Source organism: Lepidochelys kempii, chromosome 24, assembly GCF_965140285.1.
Source record: "Lepidochelys kempii isolate rLepKem1 chromosome 24, rLepKem1.hap1, whole genome shotgun sequence".
Taxonomy (NCBI): Eukaryota; Metazoa; Chordata; order Testudines; family Cheloniidae; genus Lepidochelys; species Lepidochelys kempii.
Genome location: NC_136403.1, coordinates 3,892,686 through 3,918,790, shown reverse-complemented (window position 1 = coordinate 3,918,790; position 26,105 = coordinate 3,892,686). Strand labels below are relative to the sequence as shown.

The following is a 26,105-nucleotide window of genomic DNA, read 5'->3' as shown; positions in this document are numbered from 1 at the left end:
GCGACGGGGACTGACGTCACCCCCCTGGGGGCAGTGGCGATTGCTGGTCTGTGCCCCTTCGATTTGCGGGGGGCTGGCGTGGGGCGCAGACAGGCAGGAGGAATATTCTGTAGCCCTCGTGCTGATGTGGTGGTGCGCTGGCTGGGGGTCTGTCTGTCTGAGCATGTGCCACTGCCCCCCCTGCTGGCTAGAATCAGCACTGCTCCCCTGTGTGTCATTGTCTCTGTAATGCTAAGAGCTGATGGGGATTCTCCTTCCGCTCAGACGTGGACTTTTGGAGCTGGGGATGGGAGCCCAGCCCACGCTGCAGGCATGATGTGCAGCTGGCTGGCTGGGATTTGCTGCAGTGTGCCGGCCACTGTTTTCCTGTGTTGCACGGCTGGCTGGCTGCTGGGCTCCCAGGCCCCCGGGCACGGTGCAGGGAAGCAGACTGCGGGAACATGGGCTGACTGATCGAGGGGGATGGGATCGAAGGGGGTTCAGTGCCAGTGATAGGCGCTCTGGAGAGCAAACCCCTCTTTTCATTCTTGTACCACAGAGCCCCTGAACCCTGATCCAGGACCTAGCTACGGCAATGGGCCCAGGGGATGGTGGGGGGCCCCGAGCCAACCTGACCTTGTTGCCAGTGCACGTGTGCTATGAGTTTGTGGAGGGGTCTCAGCGGCAATCAGATTCTCCAAACCAGGGAACATGACACACCATGGAGTGGGGGATCCCTCCAGCATAGGGGACGAGTCCCATGGACAGAGGAGGAGGGAGGGGAGCTCTTCCTGCTTGTGGATACCCCGAGGCCTCTGGCACTGTTTTCCGTCCCCTCGACATGCTGAAGGGGGAGTTGTTTAGGGGACCGCAGGGGTGGGGGGAACGGCTGGAAGAGCTGGGTTTGACCCTGAATCAGCCCAAGATCATAAAGCACGGCAGGCGAGACATGTCTCACCGTCCATCCCCTGCCCCTATGCCCATCCATCGCCGTCCTGGCTGGGGCCAGTGGGCTTAAAGGGACCCTGCCCCTAGCGATCCATTGCACTGTCCCATCTTGGTCACTCTCTGGGCATCCCCCCTTCCTCTTCATCACTGGTGCAAGGGGCCCCGATCCTGTCAGGTGCTCCTGGGCTTGATTCGCCATCGCCTAGCAGGGTCACTGCAAGTGCGGGACGTGACCGCGTAAGGGGTGGGGCAGGGCCAGGTGCTGGGGGATCTGGTAGGTTGGCCCAGAGGGATGGGGCTGGTTTTGTTGGGGGTTTGTACCGGGGTCTCTACCTGTAGGCAGGATGCAGGGGGTGGTTTCTGTATTGGGGCAGTCTGTGCCCTGAGCCCAATCGGACACTTGGCCATTAATTTCAACAGGGGCAGGATCGGGGCCTTAAGATGCATTGGAAACTCATCTCTTCCCCCCTCCCCCCGAATCAACCCTTTTTCCTCCCACCCCCTGCTTCCTGCCTCAGTTGTCTCCAGCTGATTGCCACGGGGGCCGGGCCCTGCAGCTCCCATCTGGGTCACGGCTGCTGAGCCCCGTCTGAGGATCGGGACCCATAGGGCTCCCCGGAAACAGCCACCCCCAAAATTCAAGGCCACTTCGGTCCTGAATACGAGTGGGAAGTGGGGAAGGGGCAGGGGGGAGGTCAAGGAGGTGCAGAAATAAAAGCAGCCTCCGGAGGCTCCTGGAATTTGCGTGAGGGGGTTGAGTGGAGGGGCCCAGGGCTGGAGCAGCGGGGTCGGGGGGCTGCAGATCGGGGTTGAGGGGCTTTGGCAGAGCCGTCAGGGTTGAGGGGTGTCGTTAGCCCTGCGGGAGGGAGACCCAGGCTGGGCTAGCAGGGTGTTCTATGGACCAGGACTGCAGCATTGGCTAAACTGAGCAGTGCCTGGCGTCGGCCGGGGCCCTCTGGCTCTGGCTTGCGTGAGCAGCCTGGGTCCGATCCCTGGCTGTCCCGCGGGAGCCACTTTGGGGTTAATCAGCTCCGGCCCAGCCGCCATGGGTTGGACTCAGGAGACCGGGGCTCCTGGCCTGACTCTGACACTGCTCACTGTGTGACCTGGGGCCGACAGTCCCCAGAGGGCAGCATGAAAATCCTGCTGTACACACCCCAGCGGGGCAGGCTCCAAGCACTTCACCGTGTCTGAGCAGCATCGACCAGGGCAAGGGCCCTGATCTCGACTCCTATCATACAGTCTGGCCTGAAGGGGAGCTGAGCCCCGGGAAATCAAGCCCTGAGCATGGGCGCTGAGAGCACCTGTCTATCTGGCCTTTAATCGTGGTATGCCTCAGTTTTCCCATCTATAAAGTGCGGCTAATGAGCCTTCCCTGCCTGCAGATACATTCATTTCCCCCTTTTAATAACAATCCCTAGCTCTTTGCAAAGGAAGTCAGTGTCATTATCACCACTGTACAGGTGGGGAAACTGAGGCACAGAGGAGGGAAGTGACTTGCCCAAGGTCACCTGGGAGCAGAGCCGGGAACAGAACTGAAGTCTCTCGAGTCACAATCCTGTGCACTATCCACTAGGCCACGCTGCCCCAAGGCCCTGGGGGGCTGCAGTGAAAGCAGGGGGGCTGCGTAGGCTGCTAGACAGGGTGCGCCCCAGAGTGAGGGCTCGGCGGCTCTTTGCAGTGGCGACTCTGGATGGGGCCGCCTGGCGCAGGAGTCCCTGAGATGTCGGCTTTCACCGTGCACCCACGGCTCCGTTGACAGCATCTCTTCCTGGCCCCCTCCCTTGGGCTCTCTGCCAGCGCCACCCCACGGCCCCAGCGTGGGCAGCCCAGTGAGCCACAGCCTCATTGCCCCGGGGATAATGGCAAAGGGGGGGCAGAGCTTTGGAGTGGGGGGGTGGGGAAGAGGGATGAGACCCTCCAGCCGGCGGGACAGCCCCCTTGTTCTGAGCAGAAACTTGCTTTAAAAAGTCATTTGCTTCCCTCGGAATTTGACAGCCTGCCCCGCCTGAGCACCCCACGAACCCCCTGTCTCCCTTCCCATCGCCCCTTGCCTCTTAGGCCAGGTGCTAAAACCTCCCCCTTCCCCACTCTCTCAGCCCCGGTGCCCCCTCAGGACAGGGCAGGATTGGAGCCGGCTGACGCTCAACCTGGTGCAGAGAGAGAGCCTGGCTTTGAGAGGCAGGGGGAAGGCCCTGGGGGACTGACGGGCCCCATGCCAGGTTGTGTCTCCCCTGCAGGGTCATCGAGAACCAGAAGGATGTGACGAGCTTGACTCAGGCCGACACCAAGTCCCTGCGGGAGCTGAAGAACCTGTGAGTAGCCCCAGCCTTGCATAGGCATGGTGTGTGGGGGGGTGGATGGGGGGCATGCAAGGGGTGTATAATAGGGGGCAAAAGCCCACTTCAGCTGAGGATGCCCCTGGGATGGGGCTTGGGGCAAGGATATAGGGACTTAAGGTAGCTTTAACTATCCCCTTTGCACTCCCCAGACTTTGGTGTCACTTAGAGCAGCCTTCAGGTTGCTCTAACCAGTGCTGGGCTGCCTGGGGGAATCAGAGAACCAGGCAGGGGATGCCCGGCGGGGACGGGGGGGGGGCGCGTTCACACCCACACTGGGACAGTGCAGACCAGGCATTGCGGGGAGTGGGAGTTGGGCTGCGGCTCAGAAGAAAAGCGACTGAGCCCTGTTCCCTCGAAGCTGGGTGCGTGGCCGCATGCGTGCATGGACCCGAAACCCCGCGCACACAATTTGCACAGAAGCAATTTTTTGCACACACAACCTGTCAAAAATTAGAGGGAGCATTGCTGCTGGGCCAAGTTCAGCCCTGGCACAACCATGCGGGCGTGAGGGTTGCTGTGGCGTCGGCCCTGGGCACCTGGAAATTCGCGGCGTGTCTTTGCTCTTCCCTTCCAGCACCATCGCCGCCTCCGGGCTGCGGTACATCGCTGCCGACGCTTTCCGCGCCAACCCCAAGCTGACCCATTTGTGAGTAGCGCCCCCTGCAGGGCCCTTGTTGCGTCGCTCTGTGCCATGGGGCCTGCCTTTTCCCCAGTGAAGGGGGACCTCGTCTTTTCAGTGTAATGGGCAACCTGTAGCCGTATTGAGATGGGGCCCTGCTGCGCCAGGCGCTGTACATAGGCATCCCGAGAGACAGCCCTCACACTGAAGTGCTTGCGGTTGAAAGAGACAAAAGGTGGGAGGGAAAACTGAGGCACAAAGAGGGGATGTGACTTGCCCAAGGTCACCCAGCAGGCTAGTGGCAGAGCTGAACCCAGGTCTCCGAAATCTTGGATTGTGCCCTCCCGAATGGGCCAGGTTGCCATGTTAGCCAGCCCCTGGCTTCAGCAGCTGATACACATCTATCTATCTATCTGTCCATCTGTCCGTCCATCAGTGTCAGGCACCGGCTAACTCCTGCCCTTGCTGGGTGGCTTTGTTTCCTGCTGCCTAGAGGCCAGGGGGATTGATTGGGCACAGCTGTCTTTCCGACTGAAATCGACCTGAGGAGCAGAACTCGATCCCTCCGCCGCTGGGGCACGGGGTTGTGGGGAGCGGGGCCCTGGTGGAGGGGTGGGGGGGGTGACATGGGCCGCAGGGCCTTGCTGCTGAGTGAGAAATCATCGATCTGAGCAGGAGGGAGGCCCATTCCCAGCGCACCCCGTGGGGAAGCCGCACTGCCCCCAGGCGACTGCATTGGGGCGGGAGTCCCTGTCCCCCGCCCATGTGCATGCAGCAACCCCCTGGCCTGCCCCCATTCCCAGGACAGGTGTCTCTCTCACCTGCTCTCCAGGGATCGGCATCACTCCTCAACCCCTCCATCCCTTCCCACCTCCCCCGGGAAGGTGTCCCCTCCCTCCGGGTGTTTGCAGCTGTTTTGATCCTGCCGTTGGATTGAAGGGGGTAGATCAATAACACGACGCTGAGGAAGGGCGGGGGCAGAACGGGGGTCTCAGCTGCAGTGCGGGGGGCTCCCCTTGATCCCAAGGGGGTTTTAACTTGGTGGGGAGGACGGCTTGGTTCTCTCCTCCAACGCATGATGGAGGGGCCCTGATTCACCCCTCTCTGCCCACAAGGCCATGCTTTGGGGGACAGCAAATGCTTTGCTCCTATAACGCACCTCTCAGGTGCCCCCAGATCCGAACGGCAGCGCTTTCCGCTCCCAAGTGAAAGTGACTGTGCCCAGTACAGGGGCCTGGGTTGACCAAGGTATTTAGGCGCTTAGGAATGCAGAGGAGCAACTTGGGGGGATTTACAAACATGCCTAAGTGAGTTAGACACCTGAGTACCTTCTTCAAACGTCTTTTTGGCCTGATAGCCACAAAACGCACCACAACGGGTAGGCAGCCGGTGAGCTGGGGCCGCTCACGGCCCGTCATGGTGCCCTGCCTTGTCTGCTGGTTTCCTTGTGCTCTGTCTGTCCCCCACCACCTTCTCTCATCTCTTATCAACTCTTTGAATCAGGCACCCTGTCTTCACTGTGTGTCTGTACAGCGCCTTGCACCACGGGGCCCTGCTCCATGACTGGGGCTCTCTGGCGCTCCCACAGGCCCTGCCCTGAGGAGCTGACAATCTGGGCAGGGGGGCACCAGGGATGATCATTTGGAGCAGTTGGGCTCAAGAGCAACCCAGGCAAATTAGGACAGAGAGAAAGTGGGGGGACCTGCATTCAGCCTCTAACTCCCTGGGTGACCTTGGCCAAGGTGACTTAGTGTCTCTGGGTCTCAGTTTCCCTCCTGCCCTTGGAGGGGATAAATACCACTGCAATTGTGCAAAGCAAAGCCACTGTGGTTATAGGACCCTGTTGGCGCCTGATAGATGGGTAAGGCTGAGCCCCTGCCTGAGAGCCCGGAGGTTGTGGAATTGTCTCCGCCGAGGGCAGGGTGGGGGATATTTCTAACCAGGCTGGGGGAAGGGAATGACCCAGTCAGGGTGGACGGGGTCTTTTCAACCTCCCATGAGCTGCCGTATGCTCAGTGGGAGCTGGAGGGCACTTTCCACTGGGTAGGCTTGGGCCAGTTCATTGCAGCCCGGGGAGGAGCGCGGCTTTCTCCGCGTCGCAGTGGGAGGGGGCCCAGGACCGCAGCTCAGCGGGGGTCTCTCTTCCTGCCGGCAGGAACCTCTCCTCCAACTACCTGCAGTCGCTCTCCTGGCGGACGTTCCACCCCCTGGCCCTGCAGGAACTGTAAGTAAACCCGGACGGGGGCCTTTCCCCAAACTGTCGCCTGCCAGGGCAACACTCAGAGCCTGGTGCCCCAGGGTTGCTGCACCGGAATCACTCCGGATTGACACCAGCTGGAGGATCGAGCCCCTCCCCAAAGGTGGGGCCATTGTCGTGGGTGGGCCAACCCCAGAACTGGTGTATGCAGGTGCCACCAGCTAACAATTGCTCTGGATCCGTCCTTCCTTGCCCAAGCATAGGGACAGGGGGATCTGGGGGTGTCGGTTAGTTAGTGAATGCGCCGGGTCTCTATTCAACCCTCTGAATCCACAGACCGGTTTCTGTTTAAATGCCGGGGTGCTGCGCTCTTCTAATTCTGCTCCAGAACTCTGATAGAAACCTCTTTTCAGTTCAGTTCTAGACTCGCGTTCCAGGAGCAGGTTTCCGTGTCTGGTCAAGAGCTCGACTAGAAACCCTTTCCTAATTCAGTCCTAGCCTGCTGTTCCAGGAGCCCATTTGCAGATCGGTTCTAGACCTCTTCTAGGAACCTCTTTCCAGTTCAGTTCTAGACTCGTGTTCTAGGGGCCGGGTTCTAGATCTGCTCTAGAAGGCCATGACCGAGCGGGTTCTATGTTAGGAGAAGGGAACTCTCTTGCCCCTTGAACCGTGCCACTCGTTCTAGACCAGGGATTCTCTTCCTGGGTTTGACAGCCCTGTGTTGGCCCATTAGCTGAATGTTTTGAGGGTCCCTGTCCTCTGCTGGCTCTGCCTCTTCTGGAGCCGAATGAGCTCAGTTCCCATTGTACCCTCTCAATCCCAGATTGCCTGGGACCTGTAGTCCAGGGATGGGGTCGGCTCAGGGGTGAGAGCTTTGTCACCCCGCCAAACTCCAACGGGACCCAAATTTCCCCCAGCTCTGACACAGAGCCCTTAGCACCCCCTCCCTCGTTCCACCTGACCAGCCTCCCGTCCTTCTCCCCCGCCCAGGGTCCTCGTGGGGAACCCCTTCCTGTGCTCGTGTGGGATCCGCTGGCTGCAGCTGTGGCAGGGGAGCGGCCGGGCTGACTTGGGGAACCAGTCCCTGAGTTGCTGGCTGGAGAGAGAGGAAATCCCCCTGGAGGACCTACACATCAAGGGCTGTGGTAGGTCTCCTCCGGGAGAAATGGAGCAGGGTGGAGCTGGGCATGTGAGCGGGGCAGGCTACTGTGCAGGGGAACACGCAGCCTCTCGTGCACTGGCTGTGCCCCATGCGCGCCCCACGGGGACTGGGGCTCTGCTGTGTCTCACGCCGATTCTGCGCCATGTTTGCAGCAGGGTAAATCTGGAGACAATGGGGTGATACTGGGGCACGGGTGTGTGTGGGGGGCAGCAGGGCGTTTTGGTGGGGCGGTACTGGGGGGGGCAGCAGGATCTTCCCGTGGGGCAGTACTGGGGAGGGGCAGCAGGACCTTCCCGTGGGGCAGTACTGGGGGGGGGAGCAGGGCATTCCCCTGGGGCAGTACTGGGGGAGGCAGCAGGCAGAATCCACGTGGGTTCGGCGTTGGCTTGGATGGGTGAACAGGGAGAGCAGAGAAAAAGGAAGCCAAAGGACAGTGAGGGAGGGCCTGGCTTAGGATCCCCCCCCCCTCCCTCCCGCCAGGCTCCTGGCATGGCTGAGACGCCTGTGGGCGCTGTCTCCTCATGATGTCCAGTGATCAGAGGCACGGGCATCACAGCCGGCACGTGTCTCAGCCCGTGTGGTGCCAGTTGACTCCGGCCGAGGACCCAACCTGCTCTCCCTTCTTGCCTGTCTAACTGCCTGTTGATGGCGCTTCCCCGCCCCACCCAGGGCCCTGATCTCCTCAGGGGTCCCAGAAGCAAGGGGAAATCAAATGACCCGCTGGGGTCACGGAGAGTGAGTCGAGTTTCCAACAGGGGCCGGGCCCCAGGGTTCCCTCTGGAGCCCACTGTGGTGCTTTGGGGTTTGCTAATTCAAGGCACCCCATGAAGCCCCTGAGCTTCGGCACCCATGTGAGCACCACCCCCCACGGTGCTGGCCGAACCCGCAGCGTTCTGTCCCAGCAGGTACCAGGCTCGGAGACACCCGGGCTGGATTCTCCAGAGGTCCGGCTGGGATCGGCTCCCGGGTCCTTCCAGTCTCTGGCCATTGGCTCTCCCTGGCCCCTCTCCCCCGAAAGGCAGCGCCTGGGGGTCAGAGCAGCGCCAACGTCTCGTTCTCCTCCCCTCTCTTTGGCAGACCCGCCAGAGATCTGGATTGAGTACCAGGGCGTGCCGGTGCAGCAGGGCGAGAGCGTGAACCTAACGTGCCACTTCACGGGCGAGCCGCGGGCACACGGGCGCTGGATCGTCCCCGACTTGGGACCCGAGCCCCCCGTCATCACCAAGGCAAAGACAATACGGGCGCTATGGTTTGGGGCTCAGAGGGACAACGGCCGGCCCTGGGTGGTCCCCACTGAGGCTGGTTGAAAACTTTCTGTCGAAACGGTCCACAGCCCAGGGAAAATTGTGATTTCCCTCCCCACCCCCTATCTAAAATTTCCAATTTTAGGGAGAAAATTTGAAACAGCCACATTTTTCAAGGAAGAAAGTTGCACTGAAAAAATGTCCACCCCTCATGGCCCCAGAGACCGGGGGTGCCCCACGGAAACCCTTTGGGAGGCCTGAAGCTGAGCCCCGTTTAAATGTAGCTCCCTGCTCGCCAGCTCGCTGTGTGTTGCCGGACAAAACTGCCCCTTCGCTGCAGCAGCACGGCCCAGCGGCTGGAAGCCACGTCCCCAGCAAACCAGTGCGGTGTAGTGGCAGGTGCCTATGGTGCAGAGCCTTGCACTGGCTGACTTCTAATCTTGGCCCTGCCAGTGATGGACTGTAGGACTGCTCTGTGCCTCAGTTTCCCCCATAGGGGATTGTTATCCTTTGTTAATGAAGGATTCCTTAGCTGGGTGGTGCCTGCTAAGTACTCTAGGGCCTCAGTATTTTGAATGCCAGCCACCCCCACCCCCAAACTGCCTCTCCGCAAATATTGAACAGCAGGGATCCTGTGAGGGGAGCTCCCATGGTACATTTCTACTTAGAAGGGTGCCAAGCACTTAAGACACTGGGGTCTGACTCCATGCCTTTGGGAGCTAGTACACCACAAATAACAGTTATAGGGTCAGTATAGCAGTAGCACACAGTGACCCAGATCAGGGCCCGGTTGCGCCAGGTGCTGTACGTACATGTTGTGAAGGAGAGCGCCAGTCCTGCAGAGGTTGCAGGCTAGACAAGGGGCAGGAGGCGAATCAGCGGCAGGGGTGGGAGAGTGATTTGCTCATGGTCATGCAGCAGGCAGTGAACAGAACCCAAGTGTCCTGAGCCCCAGGCCGATTCTCCAACCACTAGACCCTGCTGCCTTGTCCTTTTTATGAGCGAGGACAGGCCATGGGGTGTTTAGTACAAGCGATTGGCCTAAATCCTGCAGAAAGAGGGATATTTGCACCCAGTTCACTTGTGCTGCCCTTGCCCTCTGCAGGCTGGTGTCAGAATAACATGGCAGCATGTCCAAGTCCCTACACTGGTGGCAGCAAATGGAGATTCTCCCATAGTTCAGGCTTTTCCCTGTCAGGCATGAGCTTTTGAATGGCCCTTCCATGCAGGGGGCTACAGATCAGAGTGCGTCACGGCTCTGGTGTCATAGCAGGCTGAGCGCTCTCTCTTGCTCTCTCTGTCCCCACAGAAATCGGACTCGGAAATCACCCTGCAGATCTTCAACGTCTCCTCCGGCTTTAACCGAAAAGACATCACCTGCTGGGCTGAGAACGAGGCAGGCCCCAGCGAGGAAGCTGTGCAGCTGAATGTCACTTGTAAGCGGGACGCGGATCTGACTGGGTAGCTGGAGGCAGGGTTTACGAGAGCGAGGACGGCCCGGTGGCTAGGGAGACCTGGGTTCAAGTCTGTACTCTGCCACAGGCTCCCGGAATGACCTTGGGCGAGTCACTTAGGGTCTGTCAGCACTGCAGCCTGTGGAGACATACCTGAGGTCGTTTGGATCTAGCTAGCTCCAGGAACATCGGCTATGAAGCTGTCATGGCCTCTCAGCCATTGTTGTTCGATGTGGCTAAATCAAAGCTTCGTCTGCGTGGGCTGCAATCACCCCTTCGTCGCTCTGTGCCTCAATTTCCCATGTTTGACATGAAGCTGATAGCTCTGCCTCACAGGGGTGCTGTCTGGATAAGTACGACCGAGATCGGGGAGGGGCTCAGATGCGACGATGGCGGTTGAACCTAAGAGTGAGACGTTTGCCCTGTTCACGGCTGAGAAGCCAGTTTTCCCAGCAGCCAGGTCAGTTTCTGGGGCTCTGTCCCGAGACCAACAGGGCCAAGGGGGCTCGGACCCAGCAGCTCTTTCCTTCCAAGCCCCCACGCCACTGCACGAGGTGCACGTAGATTGCGAGGCAGAGGCTGTAAACTCTGGCTGAGGCTTTTAGCATTGCCTAGGGGATCGGGATGTGTCTAAATCCCTTAGGCGGCTTTGAAAATCTCCGAGAGCGAGAGAGAATGTGAGTGTGTGTGTGTGTACACACACGCGCCACACTTTTGTGGCTACCCACAGAGGATGTCAGAGATCAGGGGGCAGGAGAGGGCTCCTTTAGCTTAAATGCTAGTGGTTTGTGCTTTGGAGCTACAGGTCGCAGGTTCTAATCCTGGGTGGCAGGGGGGCCATCTGGTTGCTTCCTGCAGAGACTCTGCATCTGGCTACTTTGCAGCTGCAAGCGAGCCCCACGGCCTAGGCAGGCGGTCTTGTGCTAACAAGGCTGAGGCTAGTGCACTAAAATTAGCAGGCTGGATGTTCTAGCCCTGACTCAGGAGGGCTTGGGCACCCAAGCTGGAATATCCAGGCTGCTACTTTTAGCACGTGAGCTCGAGCCCCTCTAGCACCCGTCTGGGAGGCTCGTTCCCAGCGGCAGCGTGGACGATCTCTAAGGGGAGCTCCCCTTTGGGAATCCGTAACCCCGGCTGCCCGGCGGGCGTGTGGTTGGGTTAGTGACTGTGCCCCCTGCCTTTGGGCCCTGGGCCAAGGTGCCGGCCTGAGGCCCTGTTTGTCGTCTCTGCTCGCAGTCCCCGCCGTGATCCTGGACCTGCAGGAAGCCATTCCCCAGCACTACTGGTGCATCCCCTTCTCGGTGGATGGCAACCCGAGCCCGGCCCTCCGGTGGCTGTTCAACGGCTCCGCCCTGGTGGAAGGGCAGTACATCCACACCAAGATCGTGGAGTACGAGCACAACTCCACTGTGGCGCATGGCTGCCTGCAGCTAAACCGGCCCACGCACGTCAACAATGGGAACTACACGCTGCTGGCCCGCAACTCGCTGGGCGTCGACGCCCGCACCGTCCCCGGACGCTTCATGGACAACCCCTTCAGCTTCAACCCCGAGGAGCCGATTGTTGGTACAGCTCCCCTTCCCCGCCCTGGGTGCTAATAACCCTGCTGGGCTGGGAACAGAGCCTTCCCCCCACCCCAGGGCGAGTACTAAGGATGGGGAGGAATAGCAGGAACAGGTTTCTGGCTCTGCCGCTGCCCTGCCCTGTGACCTTGGGCAAGTCCCTGCTCTGTGCCTCAGTTTCCCCTCCCACCCATTTCAGACCGTGTCTGTGCCGTGCCCGGCACGACGGGGCCCTGATCTCCTCCATGCTCTAGCAATGCCCCCTAATAATAATACTCCATTACGGGGTTGCTCTTGCCCTCCGCAAGGCTCCATAAAAGATCTTGAAGGTTATTTGTCGAGATGGGTCAAGACTGAAGCTAGAGGGGCCAAATCTGGCCCCTCCCTGGAGCAGCCAATAGCACCGGGGCCACGTGGGTGTTTAATGCCACCGCTCCCCCCGGCACTCGCTTCTCACCAACGAGTTCATGAGGGGCAGGGCAGCCTTGGGATTGGAGCGCTATGTCCGACTCCCCCACCCCACTCTGCTTCCGGGCTGGGGCGTGATTCAGCTGGGGTCTTGGTGTGTCTGAGTCTTCTCCTGTTCACACTGGTTTTACACCAGAGTCACTCCATTGGGTGTCGCTCCAGACTTACACCGGAGTGGAAGGACATTCAGGCCCTGGGTTTGGGCTGAACAAAAAGCCAGCAGAGGGGTACTCTGATCCGGATTGGATCCAGGCTGAGGGGCTGCCGGCACTGGATTTGGCCTGCTTAGGGCAGAGGGTGGGGTGGCCAGGGCAGGGGTCCAGGGAACTGGTGCTGATGCTGTACAGAGAGTAACAATACTTTTCCTCCCTGTTTGCCCCGCTGCCGCAGTGTCCCTGCCTCCGGTGGGTGAGTATTTCCTAGGGGGCAGCTGCTTCTTTGTCAGAGATGCCTGAGTGGCTCTGTCCACCCTGGGCGTTGGGAGCCCCAGAACCCTACACACCCCAGCAGGGCTGCATCGCGCCTGCCTGCTCTAGACCCTTCCCTTTGCCCCATTACCAACCCCTCTTTCGGTAGGAGAAGCCGGAGGATCTATGGTGTGAGAGGCTGAATTAATTCAACCAGGGCCTTGGGTAGCTTGTCCTCCATGCCAGGGCTGCCTTCCGGTGAAACTGACAGGATCTTTAGGGCATAACCTAGGGGGGGGGGGTCTTACCTGGATGCACCTGGGAGGTTCTGCAGCAGCCAGGTGCACAGAGGGGTGTGTGACTAGTGCCGTCTCCCGTCCTGGCACTGGCTGGCCCTGTGATCTGGCTCCGTGGTTCAAGTGGAAGCAGGCATCTTGCAGATCATCCTCCAGCATTGCACAGGAGAGAGGATGGGCCTTTGGGGAAGTTCTGTGGGGCCCATACCCCGTATCCCTGCCCCCTGAAAGGGGTGCTTAACGTCTGAACCCCCAGATTTTGCAACTAGCCCCACTCCAAATCCCACACTCATCACTGCTACCCCAAAATAAAACTCTGGAAGCTTTGAGATCCAGCCCTGAATTTTGCAGTTTGCTTCTGTCTCTCAGACTAAGCTAACACTGCTGCCTTTCTCCCTGCTGCAGGCAAGGGGAACAGCACGCTGGACGGGCCGGTGGAAACATCAGAAGAGCACATGTTTGGGGTGAGCTCTGGGAAAGCGGATTTGGGGGACGGGGGAGGGACAGAGGTAACCAAGAATATTCCTGCCTTTGTTGCAGCATGAGGACGGGGCACACATCACCGTAGGGTCTATTGCACCTTTCTGGAAGAAGCTCACTGTCCTTGGCAAACATGAACGAATAAAGCCCCCTATGAGGTGGGTCAGTATCATTACCCCCACTTCACAGGTGGGGAAACTGAGGCACAGAGAGACAAGACCCAGGACTCCTGGGTTCTCTTCTGACCTCCGCTATCAATACCCTGGATGAGCTTGGGCAAGTCACTTCCCCTCTCTGTGCCTCAGTTTCCCACTCTGAGAAATGGGGGTTGTGACATTGACTCACCTTCCAGGTGGCTTGCGGGGCTTAGTTAATAACTGTCAAGGGCTCTGAGGCCCTCAGGTGGCAGCTGCTGGGGCAGGGCAGAGGCCTTCAGTGGCTTATGCCACGTGGCATGTTCTCTGCCCTGCTGGTGGCCATAATGATTTTGCATCACCAAAGCCCTGGGTCCAACCTCCCCTGAGGTGGATGGGGGGGCCCATAAATGGCAGCTGGGCCTTTACCTCTGCGATGGGCCAGTTCGTGCCCCGGGATCCCAGCCCTCGGGCACCAGGAGTCTGGGTCCGAAGCCAAGCCCGGATCGCCCTCCGGCCCCGTGGACTGAGCCGTGTCTCCCCCCTCTCTCCAGGTCTCTGTGGCGGTGGCACTGGCTGTCTTCGCCTGCCTCTTCCTCTCCATCATGCTGATGGTGCTCAACAAATGCGGGCGGCATTCCAAGTTCGGCATGAACCGTAAGTCCCCGTGGCCACTGCAACCCCCTCCTCCTGGCCCACCAACGCTGTGAACGTCAGGGCTGGCGTCACAGGCCTCTGCCGCTTGAGCCGAAGGACTAACTCCGCGGAGTGGTAGCAGTAGTAGGCTGTTATCCCTAAGTGGGTCGGCCACAGGGCCCTTACTGAGCTTGTTGCCACACCGGGCACCGGGCTGTGTGGTGCGTGTACCATGTCCCTGTAAGTGAGGGTGCCGGATTCTCAGACCAAATCCGGGTTCCTGCTTGGCGAGCCGAGATCCCTTCCCACGGGCCCCTCTCTGCCGCTCAGGCCCCACAGCACAGATTTGGTCCTGCTCGTCGTAGTGTGAGTCGGGCCGGGCCCTCAACTAGGGTAATCAAGAGCAAGCCCAGGGGAGCCCCGTCTACACTAGGTGTGGCAACAGCCGAGGCTGCTTTAACCCATGCCTGGAACAGCTCTGGGAGCATTGCCTTCCCCTGTCGCTCCTTGCACTAGGGCCAGGATCAATTCCCCTGCAGGGGCTAAAATGGGGTCAGAGGCTGCCACAGAGTGACCCTCACTCACTTTGCAGAGGGCTCCCCAAAGGTAGGCTCGGGGGACCTAAGGAGAGACCGGCTGGGAGGGTTTTCATCTTCCCCTAGGCTGGAGCCAGGCGGGCACCCCCACCTGTGACCCCAGGGCACCCGGGCATTGATGGGCAACTGCTTTCAGCAGCTCCAGGAGGAGCAGGATTTTAGCACCCCAGTGCCCGGCCCTCCCCATCCCTGTCTGTGCCCCGTTGGGCTGGGAGCCATCAGATCTCTCGGCCCTGCTGCTGGATCTTTGATGAAGATGCCTGCTGGGGTGGGGAGCGCAGGGACAGCCCCCTTGGTAATTACTGCAAAGCTACCCGCTCTGCTCACTGCTCCCCGCTGTCCACCCCCCAGCGGTGGCGGGGGGTGGGGGGGCAGCTAGAGCAGGGGGCTGCTGGAGACTGACATCTCTCCTCTGTCCCACGCAGGGGCGGCCGTGCTGGCCCAGGACGATGACCTGGCCATGTCCTTGCACTTCATGAACTTGAGCAGCAGCCCCCAGTCTTCAGCTGAGAGCAAGCTGGAGGGGCTGAAAACCAACTTCATTGAGAACCCGCAGTACTTCTGCGACACGTGTAAGGGCCGGAGGGGGGTAGGGCGGGTCCGGAGGGGCAGAGTGGGTTCTGGGGAGGATTAAGGGAGGACTGGGGGGGCTCCCAGAGGGCTAAGGAGGGGCAGGGCGGGTCCCAGGGGTGGAGGGGCTGGAAAGGACGTGGGTACCCAGGGGTGTAAATGGGTGCAGTGACGCGGGACTCACTGGCATTCCCTGCCCCGTGCGTGGGGCCCCTCTGGGTTCTTAACAGGGGAAAGGTGCACACACGCCCACGCACGGACGTCCAGCCCCTGGTTGGCCATGGGTCGGGGTGTTGACAGCCAGTCCAGGACTCCCTGTCGAAGAAAAAGCAAAGGAAGGGGGCAGGGGAATCTAGGGGTTCAGAGCTGCTTCCTCCCACCTGGATCCCTTGGCCCCTCCCACCTGGACCTTCTTCTTGGCCCCTCCAGTTCTCCTAACCAGATCCCTCACTACTCTCCCCGGAAGAGCCCCAGACCCCACCCCACCTCTCATGCAGCCAGATCCCTCTGACTTCTCTCCTCCTCCTCCTCCTGACTGGAGCCCCCAGCTCCCCCTTTTTCCAAATTCAACCCTCCCCCAGCCTGCCCTGCCTCCCTGGCCCTCTTTCCCTTCCAGATCCCCGCCCCAAGAGACAGCTGCTCCCCGCCCAGCTCCGCCCCGCCCCTACGTGGGGGGTGTGTGTGTGTGTGTGGGGTGGGGGGGACGCTTAGCTCAGCCCTTACTCCTTGCAGGCGTCCACCACATCAAGCGCAGGGACATCGTGCTGAAGTGGGAGCTGGGGGAAGGGGCCTTCGGGAAGGTCTTCCTGGCTGAGTGCTACAACCTCATCCCCGAGCAGGAGAAGATGCTTGTGGCCGTCAAGGTAACCCCGTCCCCTCCTCCCAGGGAAACCTCCACGGGGGTGGGGGGGATCCCAGGATCCACCTGGGGGCCTCATGGCTGTCAACATGCTGCAAGTGGCAGCCACTCATGACAGGCAGGGTGGGGCTAGAACCCAGATCCTCCTGAGCTATGGGAGAATCGCCATTTGCTGTCAGCAGTATAGGCCATATGACACACTTTTGAGGAGTTCTGATTCCATCCAGTAGGGGGCACTGGTGAGTGTATAGCCGCATGCCAATGTATTGATTGGGGGCCCAGTCCAGACCCCTTTGAAGATCAGATCCAAATTCGCCCCGGTGGTTCTAGCTCTAGGTGAGACCCAAATGGGCCCCGGTTCTTTCCCAGCTGTGATGGGGACAGTCCCACACGAACGGCGACTGGCCCACTCAGTCCTCCTGGCAGTTAGAGGGGATGGAGCCAGAGGCAGCTCTCTGAGTGCTGCAGTACTGCAGCACATGGCTGAAATCAGGGCCCCGTTGTGCCAGGCGCTGCACGGACGCTAGGGGAGAGAAAATCCCTGCCCTGCAGCGTTTACAGTCTAACTAGGCAGGTTTGTTCCCCGTGTCACACCTGGGGACTGGGGCCCAGAAAGATGAAACGACTTGCCCAGGGTCAGCAGCAGCAGGAAGCCCGGCCACCGCCATGCCCCCGGGGACCCCAGCCCCGGTGCTCACCCTGCCCTCTCTGAGCCCGTCTCCCCGCCTGCAGGCCCTGAAGGAGGCGACGGAGAGCGCCCGGCTGGATTTCCAGCGGGAAGCGGAGCTGCTGACGGTGCTGCAGCATGAGCACATTGTCCGGTTCTATGGGGTGTGCACGGACGGCGAACCCCTCGTCATGGTCTTCGAATACATGAAACACGGAGACCTCAACCGCTTCCTCAGGTGGGGCCCGGCCGGCAGCCAGCACGGGGCAGGGGATGGGGTGGCTCTGGGCTGCTTCTGCCCCTGGCGTAGATTAGAGCAGCCAGTCGGGCTGCTCTAACTTCCCTCCAGTCTGAGGTACCATCCAGCAGCCCAGAATAGCCAGAGTACGGTATCCTTCCCCCAGCACACCCCTCCCCATCCTTGGCCCCCTCTGGCACGGCCCCTGCATGCAGCCCCAAAAGTCTGTTGTGTCAGCCCCACATGCGGTGAACAAGGTGCCCCGTCGCGCTCCAGCACCAGAGGGAGGCCGAGGAGCGAAGGGTCAGTTGTGAGAGGTGGTTTTCACCCAGGATTCAGGAATTGCTGGGGGTGGGGCGACCCAGGCTGCAAGGGGGAAGGATCTTGCGCCCAGTGTGGGGAGAGAAGCCGGGGCGAGAGCGCGGAGAGACGTGGCCCATTGGGTCAGCTGAGATGCAGCTGGGGCGATATATGGAGCCTGAAATGAGCTGGGGGGCTGGAGGTTCGGGAGGGTGGATGAAGCTGTGGGGGGAGCCAGGATGTGGAGAATGGGAGTGGCAAGGTGATGGGAGGCAGAAGCCAGGGAGGGGCGGGGAGGCCAAAGTGTGGGGACAGCCCTGACAGTCCGCCATGGGGTGGGGAACACATGCCCCATCCGCCCTTTAAATAATACACTGTCACCCCCCCACCCCACACACACACACACCTTGATCCTCACAAGGGCTCTTGGTTGTCTCCCCTCGAAGCCCAGCTCCCCTTCCCCTGAAGCGTTGGGGGCTGTTTGGTGACCCCCAGGGGCCGGGGTGCCAAGCATGGCATCACAACACACGCAAGTCGGCCTGCGCCACACACGCACTCCACACTCGGAGACAGGCCGAGCGACACACCGCCACTTCTCCAGGCTCCCACCGAGCCCTGCCTGGCCCGTGACTCGGGATTATTCGCCCCGTTATGGCGGTCCCTGCCTTGGAGTCCCCCCGCCCCCCTGCTCCATTACCGCGGCAGCTCAGACAGCGGGCCCTGCTAATGCGGCCTCCTTGCAATATTGATTAGATTAGCTGTCTGAGAGGCTGAAATAGAGGGAGATTGGCCATCAGCTGGAATAAGCAGAGACTTTTCGATTGGCCCCCGAGGTATTGGCACTAGACGGGGCCCTGCCAGCGGCATCGCTTAGCGTCCGCGGGATGAGCTCTGAGACCTGCCTTTGATGATTATTGTTATGGGACTTGGCATTAATGGTTCTGCTTCCCCGGAGCCGCGCGGGCCTGTCCCCGGCCTCCTTGCCCAGGCTGTCAGCAGCACTTGGCATCAAACGAGCCCCGTGAGTGCGGGCACCTGGCTGGGAGAGGGGGAAGGTATCCCCCGTGCCCCACCCCACCCCCCCACCCTGCCGGCTGGGTCTGCACCTCAAATCCCAGCCCCACAGGCTTGTGTGGGGGGCAGGGAGCTGGGCTAGCCCCACATCCTCAGACACCCAAACCCCCCCTCCCTCGCCCAAACACACACCCCATAACCCCCTCCCCCATACACACCCTCACATGGATACATTCATAGACACGCCAATACACACATCAACTCACAGACATGCCCTCAAGCTTACACATGCTCACACCTGCCCTCGGGAAGGAATTCCCCCCCCCCCCCCAGGGTCATATTGGCAGGACTCTTGGGGGCTGGAGGGGGTTCCCCTTTCTCTGCCGTGCAGTGCGTGGGTCGCCTGCTGGGATCACCTGGGCACGTCCCTCCTCGTCAGTTCCCTGCTGGTGCCCGGGCCTCGGGCCTTGGTGGCACCTCGGTCTGGCCGCACCCAGGACCGCTTGCACTTCCGCCGTGGCCTAGAGTGATTCAGAGCCCGACTCTGAAGAATCGGGTCGGTTCCGGTCCACTTGAGCCTGGCCTCACCACAGCCCGCCCTTGCCCTGCCCAGATCCCACGGGCCAGATGCCAAGATCCTGGATAATGGGAACGGCCAGTCTTTCGGGCAGCTGACCCTGAGCCAGATGTTGCAGATCGCCACCCAGATCGCCTCGGGCATGGTCTACCTGGCCTCGCTCCACTTCGTCCACCGCGACCTGGCCACGCGCAACTGTCTGGTGGGCCGCAGCCTGGTGGTGAAGATTGGGGACTTCGGCATGTCCCGGGACATCTACAGCACGGACTACTACCGGGTGAGCTCCCGGGGCGGGGCAAGGGCCTGAGTCTGCTGCCAAACCTGCCCAGGGCCCAATCCACAGCCTCGCAGAGTCAATCAGGGCCTTTCCGTCGGTGCCAGTGGGCGCAGCAGGAGTGGATGCTACTGGCCTGGGCTGGCAGAGCGCTCTCAGAGAGCTGTGTCTGTCCCTCCCTTGACAAGGGTGGCCATGTCCCTGGTCTCCAAACTCCTACCGCTGTCACGGTCTCCCAGTGTCTCCTCTGCCCGCCCCTCCTCAGTGCCTGTCTCCCTTCCGATTAGGCCCCATCAGGTTTGGGGTCAAGGCTCAGGCCTCAACACTTGGGAGAAAACGCAAGTTGCCTCGTAACTCACTGTCAATGTCTGTGTCTCATCCCCCTCACTGCCACTTAGAGGATAACAGCCTACTGCTGCTGCCAGCTAGTGGAGCTCAGAGGCTGGTCCATATAGAGGATAACAGCCTACAATTACTGCCAGCTAATGGAGTTCAGTGGCTGGTCTGTATAGATGACAGCCTAATGCTACCAGCTAATGGAATTCAGTGGCTGGGCCATATAAAGGATAACAGCCTACTACTGCTGCCAGCTATCAGAGTTACTCTGATAGAAATCTGTGCTTTGTAGGTCCTGTGTTTGAACCCCATTAGGGATCCCATCAGCCAATTCTTTGCCCCCCGTTTCCCAAGCACCCCTCTGCCCAGGTCCGTGAGGCTATGTTCAGTGCCAGTGGAGGGCTTTCCCCTCCTGTGCTTCGTTAACTAGAGACAGTGCTTCCCTCGAAGACCCCAGCCCACTCTCCCCCGTTGCTTGAAAGTGCAGTGTCAGTCGCTAGCTGCCCCGGCGTAACCAATGCACGGGAAGAGTGAGGCTTCTCGGAGCAAACGCATCGCAAGCCATGTGCCCGGCCGGCTGGAGGAGAGACCCATCCATCTCCTCGAGAGCTCTGCTGGGATCGGGCTCTGGGGCAGGCAGGGGGCTCCGAGGGGCCTCTTCCAATTTTCCCTTTTAGCTCCTGCCCCACCTCAGTCCCCCTATGCATATTTAATGGGGCCTGCGATGGAAAAGGGAGCGCAGAGCACTTAGCGAGTGGAAAGGCAGCGCTGCCAGGAGGGGGGGAGGGGCCCCCGATGGGCTGCTGTGAAAGGATTAATAAAAGGAGAGAGAGAGAGATGGCATGAAAGGAGCCCCTTTCTGGGCCCGATTCTGTTCTGCCGGTGTAAATCAGGAGTGACTCTGGTCTCACGCTGGTGTGAGCAAATGGAGAATCCAGCCCCGCCCCTTTCATCTCTCTCCCCTCTCTTTTTTCTTTCTGTCCTGCTCCTTCCCTCTGTCATTCTTCCTGCTTGGTTTTTTCTTTTCTTTCTTTTCCCACTTTTTCCTTGTTTTACATTCTTCCTTCTCCTTCTTTCCTCTTTCATTCTTTCTCTCAACTTTTCTCTTTAATTTTCTGTGTCTCAAACCTTTTTCTTTCTCATCTCGTTCTCTCTCATCTTTCTTTGGCTTTTTCAAACGACTTCCTTCCATCTCTTTCTTTTCTCTCTTTTTTTTCTTTTTCTCTCTCTTCCTTTCTTGTTTTTCTGCCTGCTGCAATATCCTGGCTCCGCCCGCCTCCCCGCCCCTCTGGCTAACCCATCCTCCCCTGGTCTCTCTGGCAGGTGGGCGGACGCACCATGCTGCCCATCCGCTGGATGCCCCCGGAGAGCATCCTCTACAGGAAGTTCACCGCCGAAAGTGACATCTGGAGCTTTGGGGTGGTTCTCTGGGAGATCTTCACCTACGGGAAGCAGCCCTGGTACCAGCTGTCCAACACTGAGGTGAAGGGTGGCTCGGCGAGTGTGGGGTGGGTGGCAATACCACGGCTGGGGTCAGGGAGAACGGCTGGGTTAGTCCCAGGGAGCAGGGTCTTTGAGCTGCTGATTTTCTGATGGCCAAGAAGTCAGCTAGGGGGAAAGGAGATGGGCTAAGAAATAAGGGGGGACCCCACTGAGGACCCCATCCCCCATGGCTTAAAGCAGGAAGCCCATAGCATGCTGTCCCTCATGTGGCAGTACAGTCTAGAGGTTACAGCCGGGAGCTGGGAGTTGTGACTCCTGGGTTCTGTCGACAGCTCTGGGAGGAGGCGGAACGGGAGTCAGGATGCCTGGGTTCCACTGTGCAGTCTAGGGGCCTGAGCAAGGGACTGGGGATCAGGACTTCAGGGTCCTATCCCCAGCTCTTCCACTGGCTTGCGTGTCCTCAGCTTCCGTCCCCTGCGTCCATCGGGGCTAAGAACCTTCACTGGGTGGGGATCAGTTTGCAGGATCCTCACACGACGAGATGCCAGGGAATATGGGCAAAATACCCTCCGCCTCTAACATGGCCCTGCCGGTCCGGCTCTCCGGGATGTCTTGGGCTGAGCAGAGAGGGGCCAGCCTGGCTCTGGGGCTTATGGGAGTGGGGGTATGAGGGGGGCAATATTTCAGTTCTCTGAAGCGTGAAAGATCTGATTCAATTTGCCGGCCCGGGGTGAAACCTGACCTGCCCCTAACGAACTCACTGCGTGGCCTAAGAGCTTCCTTGCCCATCCCTTAGTCTAATGTTCCCCAGAGCAGATGGGGAGTCCCTGGGAGCCGACTGATGGTTCTTTCTCTCCCTTCTGCTGAGCCCAGGAGGATTCTGGGGGCGGGAGCCCGGTGTGCAAGGGAGATTGTCGCAGTGTCTCTTGGTTTCGTGTTGATGACACTGTTCACCTCAGGACGACAAAGCACCCCAGTCTGCTGGCCTCAGTGGACAGACTCCCATGGCCCCCAGATCAGAACAGTTAAGGGCCGGTTGGAATTGGGCAGGGAGTGGGTCATCACCAATTTATAGATGGGGAAACCGAAGCACAGAGCAGCGAAGTGACAAGGGACTCAGCAGCAGAGCTGGGAAAGGACCTGGGAGTCCTGACTCCCCTTCCTGTGCCTTACCCCCAGCACCATCCTGTGCCCCCAGAGGGAATGGTATAGCTAAGCTCATTACTGGGCAGAGAGAGCGCATCGGCCCTGTCCTCCGCTCAGGGCAAGTCGTTGCGGGGTTGAAACCCAGACACTTCATCTCCTCTTCCGCTTCTCCGCAGGCCATTGAGTGCATCACGCAGGGCCGGGAGCTGGAGCGGCCCCGAACCTGCCCCTCGGAGGTGTACGACATAATGCAGGGTTGCTGGCAGCGGGAACCCCAGCAACGGCAGAACATTAAGGAGATTCACAACCGGCTCCAGGCCCTGGTCAAGGCCCCTCCAGTCTACCTGGACGTCCTGGGCTAAGGACGGGGATAGAGAGGGGCAAGGAAACCGGCTCTTCCTTCGGGACAACCCCACCGGGATCCTCCTCCCACCTCCTTGCCTGCCCCTCGCCCCATCGACGCAACGGCCAGGATCCCACCCCCATCCTGGGGACAGAGGTGGTGGGACCACAGAGAGGTTCCCTGCCTCTGGCCTCGGCGGTACTGTTCCCTCGGGCAAGGGCGTCAGGATGGGACCGGGTTCCCCAAGACCCTGTCAACGTCACACGAAAGTCGCTCCCTTCAGCCTCCCTTCAGCTCTGGCTGGCGGCCCGGGCCGCTGCCCTTTGCCCCCCGAGAGCAATGGCAGGAGGGCACGCATGGCCCTCAATTCAGACTCAGCCTCCCCAGAAGCCTCCTCACCCGCCAAAGACAGACGGACGCTAAAGGGCCTGATGGAGGACACCCTCCACCTCAGCGGATGGGGGGCCCCTGCCCCATGTCTCTTCCTACAGCAGACTCCACCCAGGCACTGCGACCCTCCTTCTGCTCCCTGCTAGGTGACGTGGACACATCAGTTATTAGTTACCCGCTGGCCGAAGGACTGATGGCAGCAGTGTCTATTTCAGGGGGAGGATGCTTCATGGGCTCAGGCCCCCCAGGTTTGGGGGAAGGCCAGCGGGAGGGGTGGGGAAGTGCTGTTGAATGGTATGAACGTGTTTAACGCTATTTATCACTATACACGCTAGCTCTTCACTGTACTGGCTTATCTGGGGTGGGGTGGGGTGTGGGGGGGGAGTGGGGCCAAGTCCTGGGGCTAATTGATTGTAAGTAACGGGACGTTTGTCCGCCACAGGGCTGGCTGTGAAATCCCTTCGCAGCTTTTGGGCCTGGAACTCGTTTGCTGAGGCTGCGTTAACGACACCCACCTCTAAGTGTCCAGACGTCCACACTGCAGTCCTGGGCTGTGATTGCAGCTCGCCATGATCTAGCCGGCTCTGGGACAGAAAGCAGCGAAGCCCAAGCAGCACCGGCTTGAGTGTGAGCTGTACCGGCCTGCCCGGGACCCTGGGGGATTACTCGGGTGGGGCAGGCCCTTGCCCACACTGGGGCTGTCCTGACTTCACAGCTCTGGTACCTGCACTAGCTAGATTAAGTTGCATCCCATGATTGCAGTGTGTAGCCACACCCTGAGTGTCAGACCTTCTGTTGCCTGGCCCGTGGGAGCAGATCCTTCCCTGGCGCAAATCTGCATCGCTCCAGGCCATGCCGATTTGCACGAGCTGAGGATCTGGCCCCGGGACTCTCGGGGCCTCAGGCCCTGCTTGGCAATTGTGGGCCGGGGCTAGGAAGTCCATCTGGCCAGCTGCTAATGGGAGGAGCCGGAAAGGTGAGGCAGGGAGCTGGCATGTGGCTGTCCAGGCAGCCAGTCACCCCCTCCCGACCCATGCTCTTTGTCCCCTGAGGGCTGAACGGGCCTTGGAGACAGAGCTGCTTCCTCCCAGTGTGGCTGGGGAGAGACGCAGTGTGGGGGTGTCAGAGTAGCAGCCGTGTTAGTCTGTATCCGCAAAAAGAACAGGAGGACGTGTGGCACCTTAGAGACTAACCCATTTATTTGAGCATAAGCTTTCGTGAGCTCACAAAAGCTTATGCTCAAATAAATTTGTTAGTCTCTAAGATGCCACACGTCCTCCTGTTCTTTTAGTGCCAGGGGTGGTAACTAAGGACTCTGGTCTCCAGGGCTCTGCAGGGTCGAGCTGCAGAGGCTCCAAGTTAAATGCTCTGCTGGCAGGAGTGCAAGGAAAGTCCAGGGCAAAGGGGATTTGTGGGGCAGGGAAGGATGGGGCAGGTCCCAAGAGCAAGCGGAGGACTAATGTCAACCAAAGCACTGTGCAGATGTGGTCAGCTGGGCCGTGTCTCGCAGCTTAGCTCCACACAGGAAACACTGGGCAGTCCGCCCCCACTTGAGCCCAGACTGGGGGTCACCTTGGTTCTCTGAAACTGATGGGGCCTGATTATGTTCCCTCACCCCCATGGAGTCTGGAGCGATTCCACTGCAGTTACTGGGCCTGATTCTGTTTACACTGAGGCCCCTTTTTGCTGCTCTGGTACTGTAAAGGGGCTTTAGCTGTGGCATAAATTTGGCATAAATTATTATTCTGTATTTGTATGGTGATAATACCTAGGACCCCAGTCATAGATTAGGACCCCACTGTCCCCACTGTCCTAAACCGCTGCTGTGAGGGCTTGTCTACACTTAATTCAGATTAAAGCAGGGTATGAATTTAAAGCACTGTTGCAATTCTGGAATAACTCTGGGTGTAGACAAGCCCATCATAGTTCCATCCGCTTTATGGTCCCTTTACATTGCCAGAGCAGTGTCTGCCCCTGCCTGCCTCCTCCTCCTGACACCGGTTAATTAAACTGGTTTAGTTAAAAGTGGTGCAAACCGCTGTGTGGATGCTTATTCAGGTGTGAAGGCACCTTATATCGCTTTAGTTTAAGCCTGTTGCCAAATGACTAACTAAAGTGCAATAAACCTGATTTATATCAAAATGGAGGGGGGGGGGGAAAGAGTGTTGCATCAGTTAACTAAATCAGTTTAAATTCACACCTTAAGGGCTTATCTTCCTGGGGACACTCAGGAAAATTAATCCATATTAACATTTAACGTGGGTTAGTTAAGCCACATTCAATTTCTTATTCGGAATAAAAGTTTCACCTTAATTCATGGTTTATCTTAATTCAGTTTGGAAATGAAATAAATTAAACCAAATTAAAGCCACTTTCATTCTGAATGAGCGTGTCCACACAGGCGCTTAATGCAGTTTAACTAATCCACTTCAAATTCACACCTGTAGTCAATTCCAATTAACTTGCCCATGTGTCCCCAGAGAGGCAAACCCTTAGGTTAAACAGGTGGAACTTTGCCCTGGAGCCAAAACCTTTGTCACAAGGGAATTTTATGCTGCTGTAAGCGAGAACAGGATCCTACGAATCTAGAAGCTGCCTTCTGGATCTCTGGCTTTCTCCGTGTTCCTATCTCTTTAGCGCTGTTTCTGCCCTTGGCAGGGCTCTGGGTAGCAGACATGTCTTTCTGAGCACTAAGTCAACTCTGTGAAGGAAAATAATAAGGAATAAAATCTCCTGTCCATTTCACTCAAACTCCAGGCGATGGATGGAGCGGGAGTTATTGCATCTGCTGTTTCTTTACCGCGGGGGCTAGTTCAGCGCCGGGCTTCATTGGAAAATGATTCTCTTTCCTCCCTAACAGGATTATCCCGCTGCCTCCCTCCTCCTCCACTCTCTCCTTCACCCTCAGCCACGGCTTCCCAGTCAGCCAGCACAGTGATGCACACCCTGCCCCGTCACCCGGTGCAGATCTACCAGGGGTGGGTCACATTGGGCCATGTTGCCACACACACCGGGCCCTGTCTGCTATACAGTGCCTTCAGGAGGAGAGATGGGTTTAAGGAGAAATCAGAGCATCTTGGGACGCAGGAAGAAGGGAAAACACCCGTGTGCTAAGAGAGGAAGGAGTGCCTAGTGGGTAGAGTGTGGCTCAATTCCTGACTCTGCTGCAGGCTCTTGGTGTGACCGTGGGCTTGTCTACATGGGGAGCTGTTCTGGAGTAGCTAGTCCTGATTAACCCCATGGGGGCTGGGGTGGGTGACGACATGCTCTTATTCCAGAATGCGAGTGCCTTGTTCCGAATTGGCTTAATCCTTCTTGGAAGTGAATTAAGAGCATTCAGAATAAGGGCATCCACACACTGTTAACCAGGGAGAGTTAATCTGTTTTAAATTCACGCCCTATTTTACCCCCCACTAACTTTAGT

At 59.1% G+C, this 26,105-nt stretch overlaps 1 protein-coding gene across 1 annotated transcript in view; it reads left to right on the top strand.

Moving 5' to 3' along the window:
• The window catches only part of NTRK1 (neurotrophic receptor tyrosine kinase 1), a 29,376-nt gene extending 6,377 nt beyond the window's left edge, over nucleotides 1-22,999 (top strand). Inside the window, exons 2-17 of the mRNA XM_073323484.2 lie at nucleotides 3,168-3,242; nucleotides 3,844-3,915; nucleotides 6,044-6,112; nucleotides 7,076-7,230; nucleotides 8,325-8,473; nucleotides 9,801-9,927; nucleotides 11,182-11,511; nucleotides 12,366-12,383; nucleotides 13,084-13,142; nucleotides 13,847-13,949; nucleotides 14,950-15,096; nucleotides 15,827-15,957; nucleotides 16,686-16,858; nucleotides 18,786-19,026; nucleotides 20,683-20,841; nucleotides 22,125-22,999. Of these exons, the coding sequence (XP_073179585.2) occupies nucleotides 3,168-3,242; nucleotides 3,844-3,915; nucleotides 6,044-6,112; nucleotides 7,076-7,230; nucleotides 8,325-8,473; nucleotides 9,801-9,927; nucleotides 11,182-11,511; nucleotides 12,366-12,383; nucleotides 13,084-13,142; nucleotides 13,847-13,949; nucleotides 14,950-15,096; nucleotides 15,827-15,957; nucleotides 16,686-16,858; nucleotides 18,786-19,026; nucleotides 20,683-20,841; nucleotides 22,125-22,310 (2,194 nt within the window). The 3' untranslated portion in view covers nucleotides 22,311-22,999. The remainder of the gene's footprint in view (nucleotides 1-3,167; nucleotides 3,243-3,843; nucleotides 3,916-6,043; nucleotides 6,113-7,075; nucleotides 7,231-8,324; nucleotides 8,474-9,800; nucleotides 9,928-11,181; nucleotides 11,512-12,365; nucleotides 12,384-13,083; nucleotides 13,143-13,846; nucleotides 13,950-14,949; nucleotides 15,097-15,826; nucleotides 15,958-16,685; nucleotides 16,859-18,785; nucleotides 19,027-20,682; nucleotides 20,842-22,124) is intronic.
• Nucleotides 23,000-26,105: the final 3,106 nt, after the last annotated feature.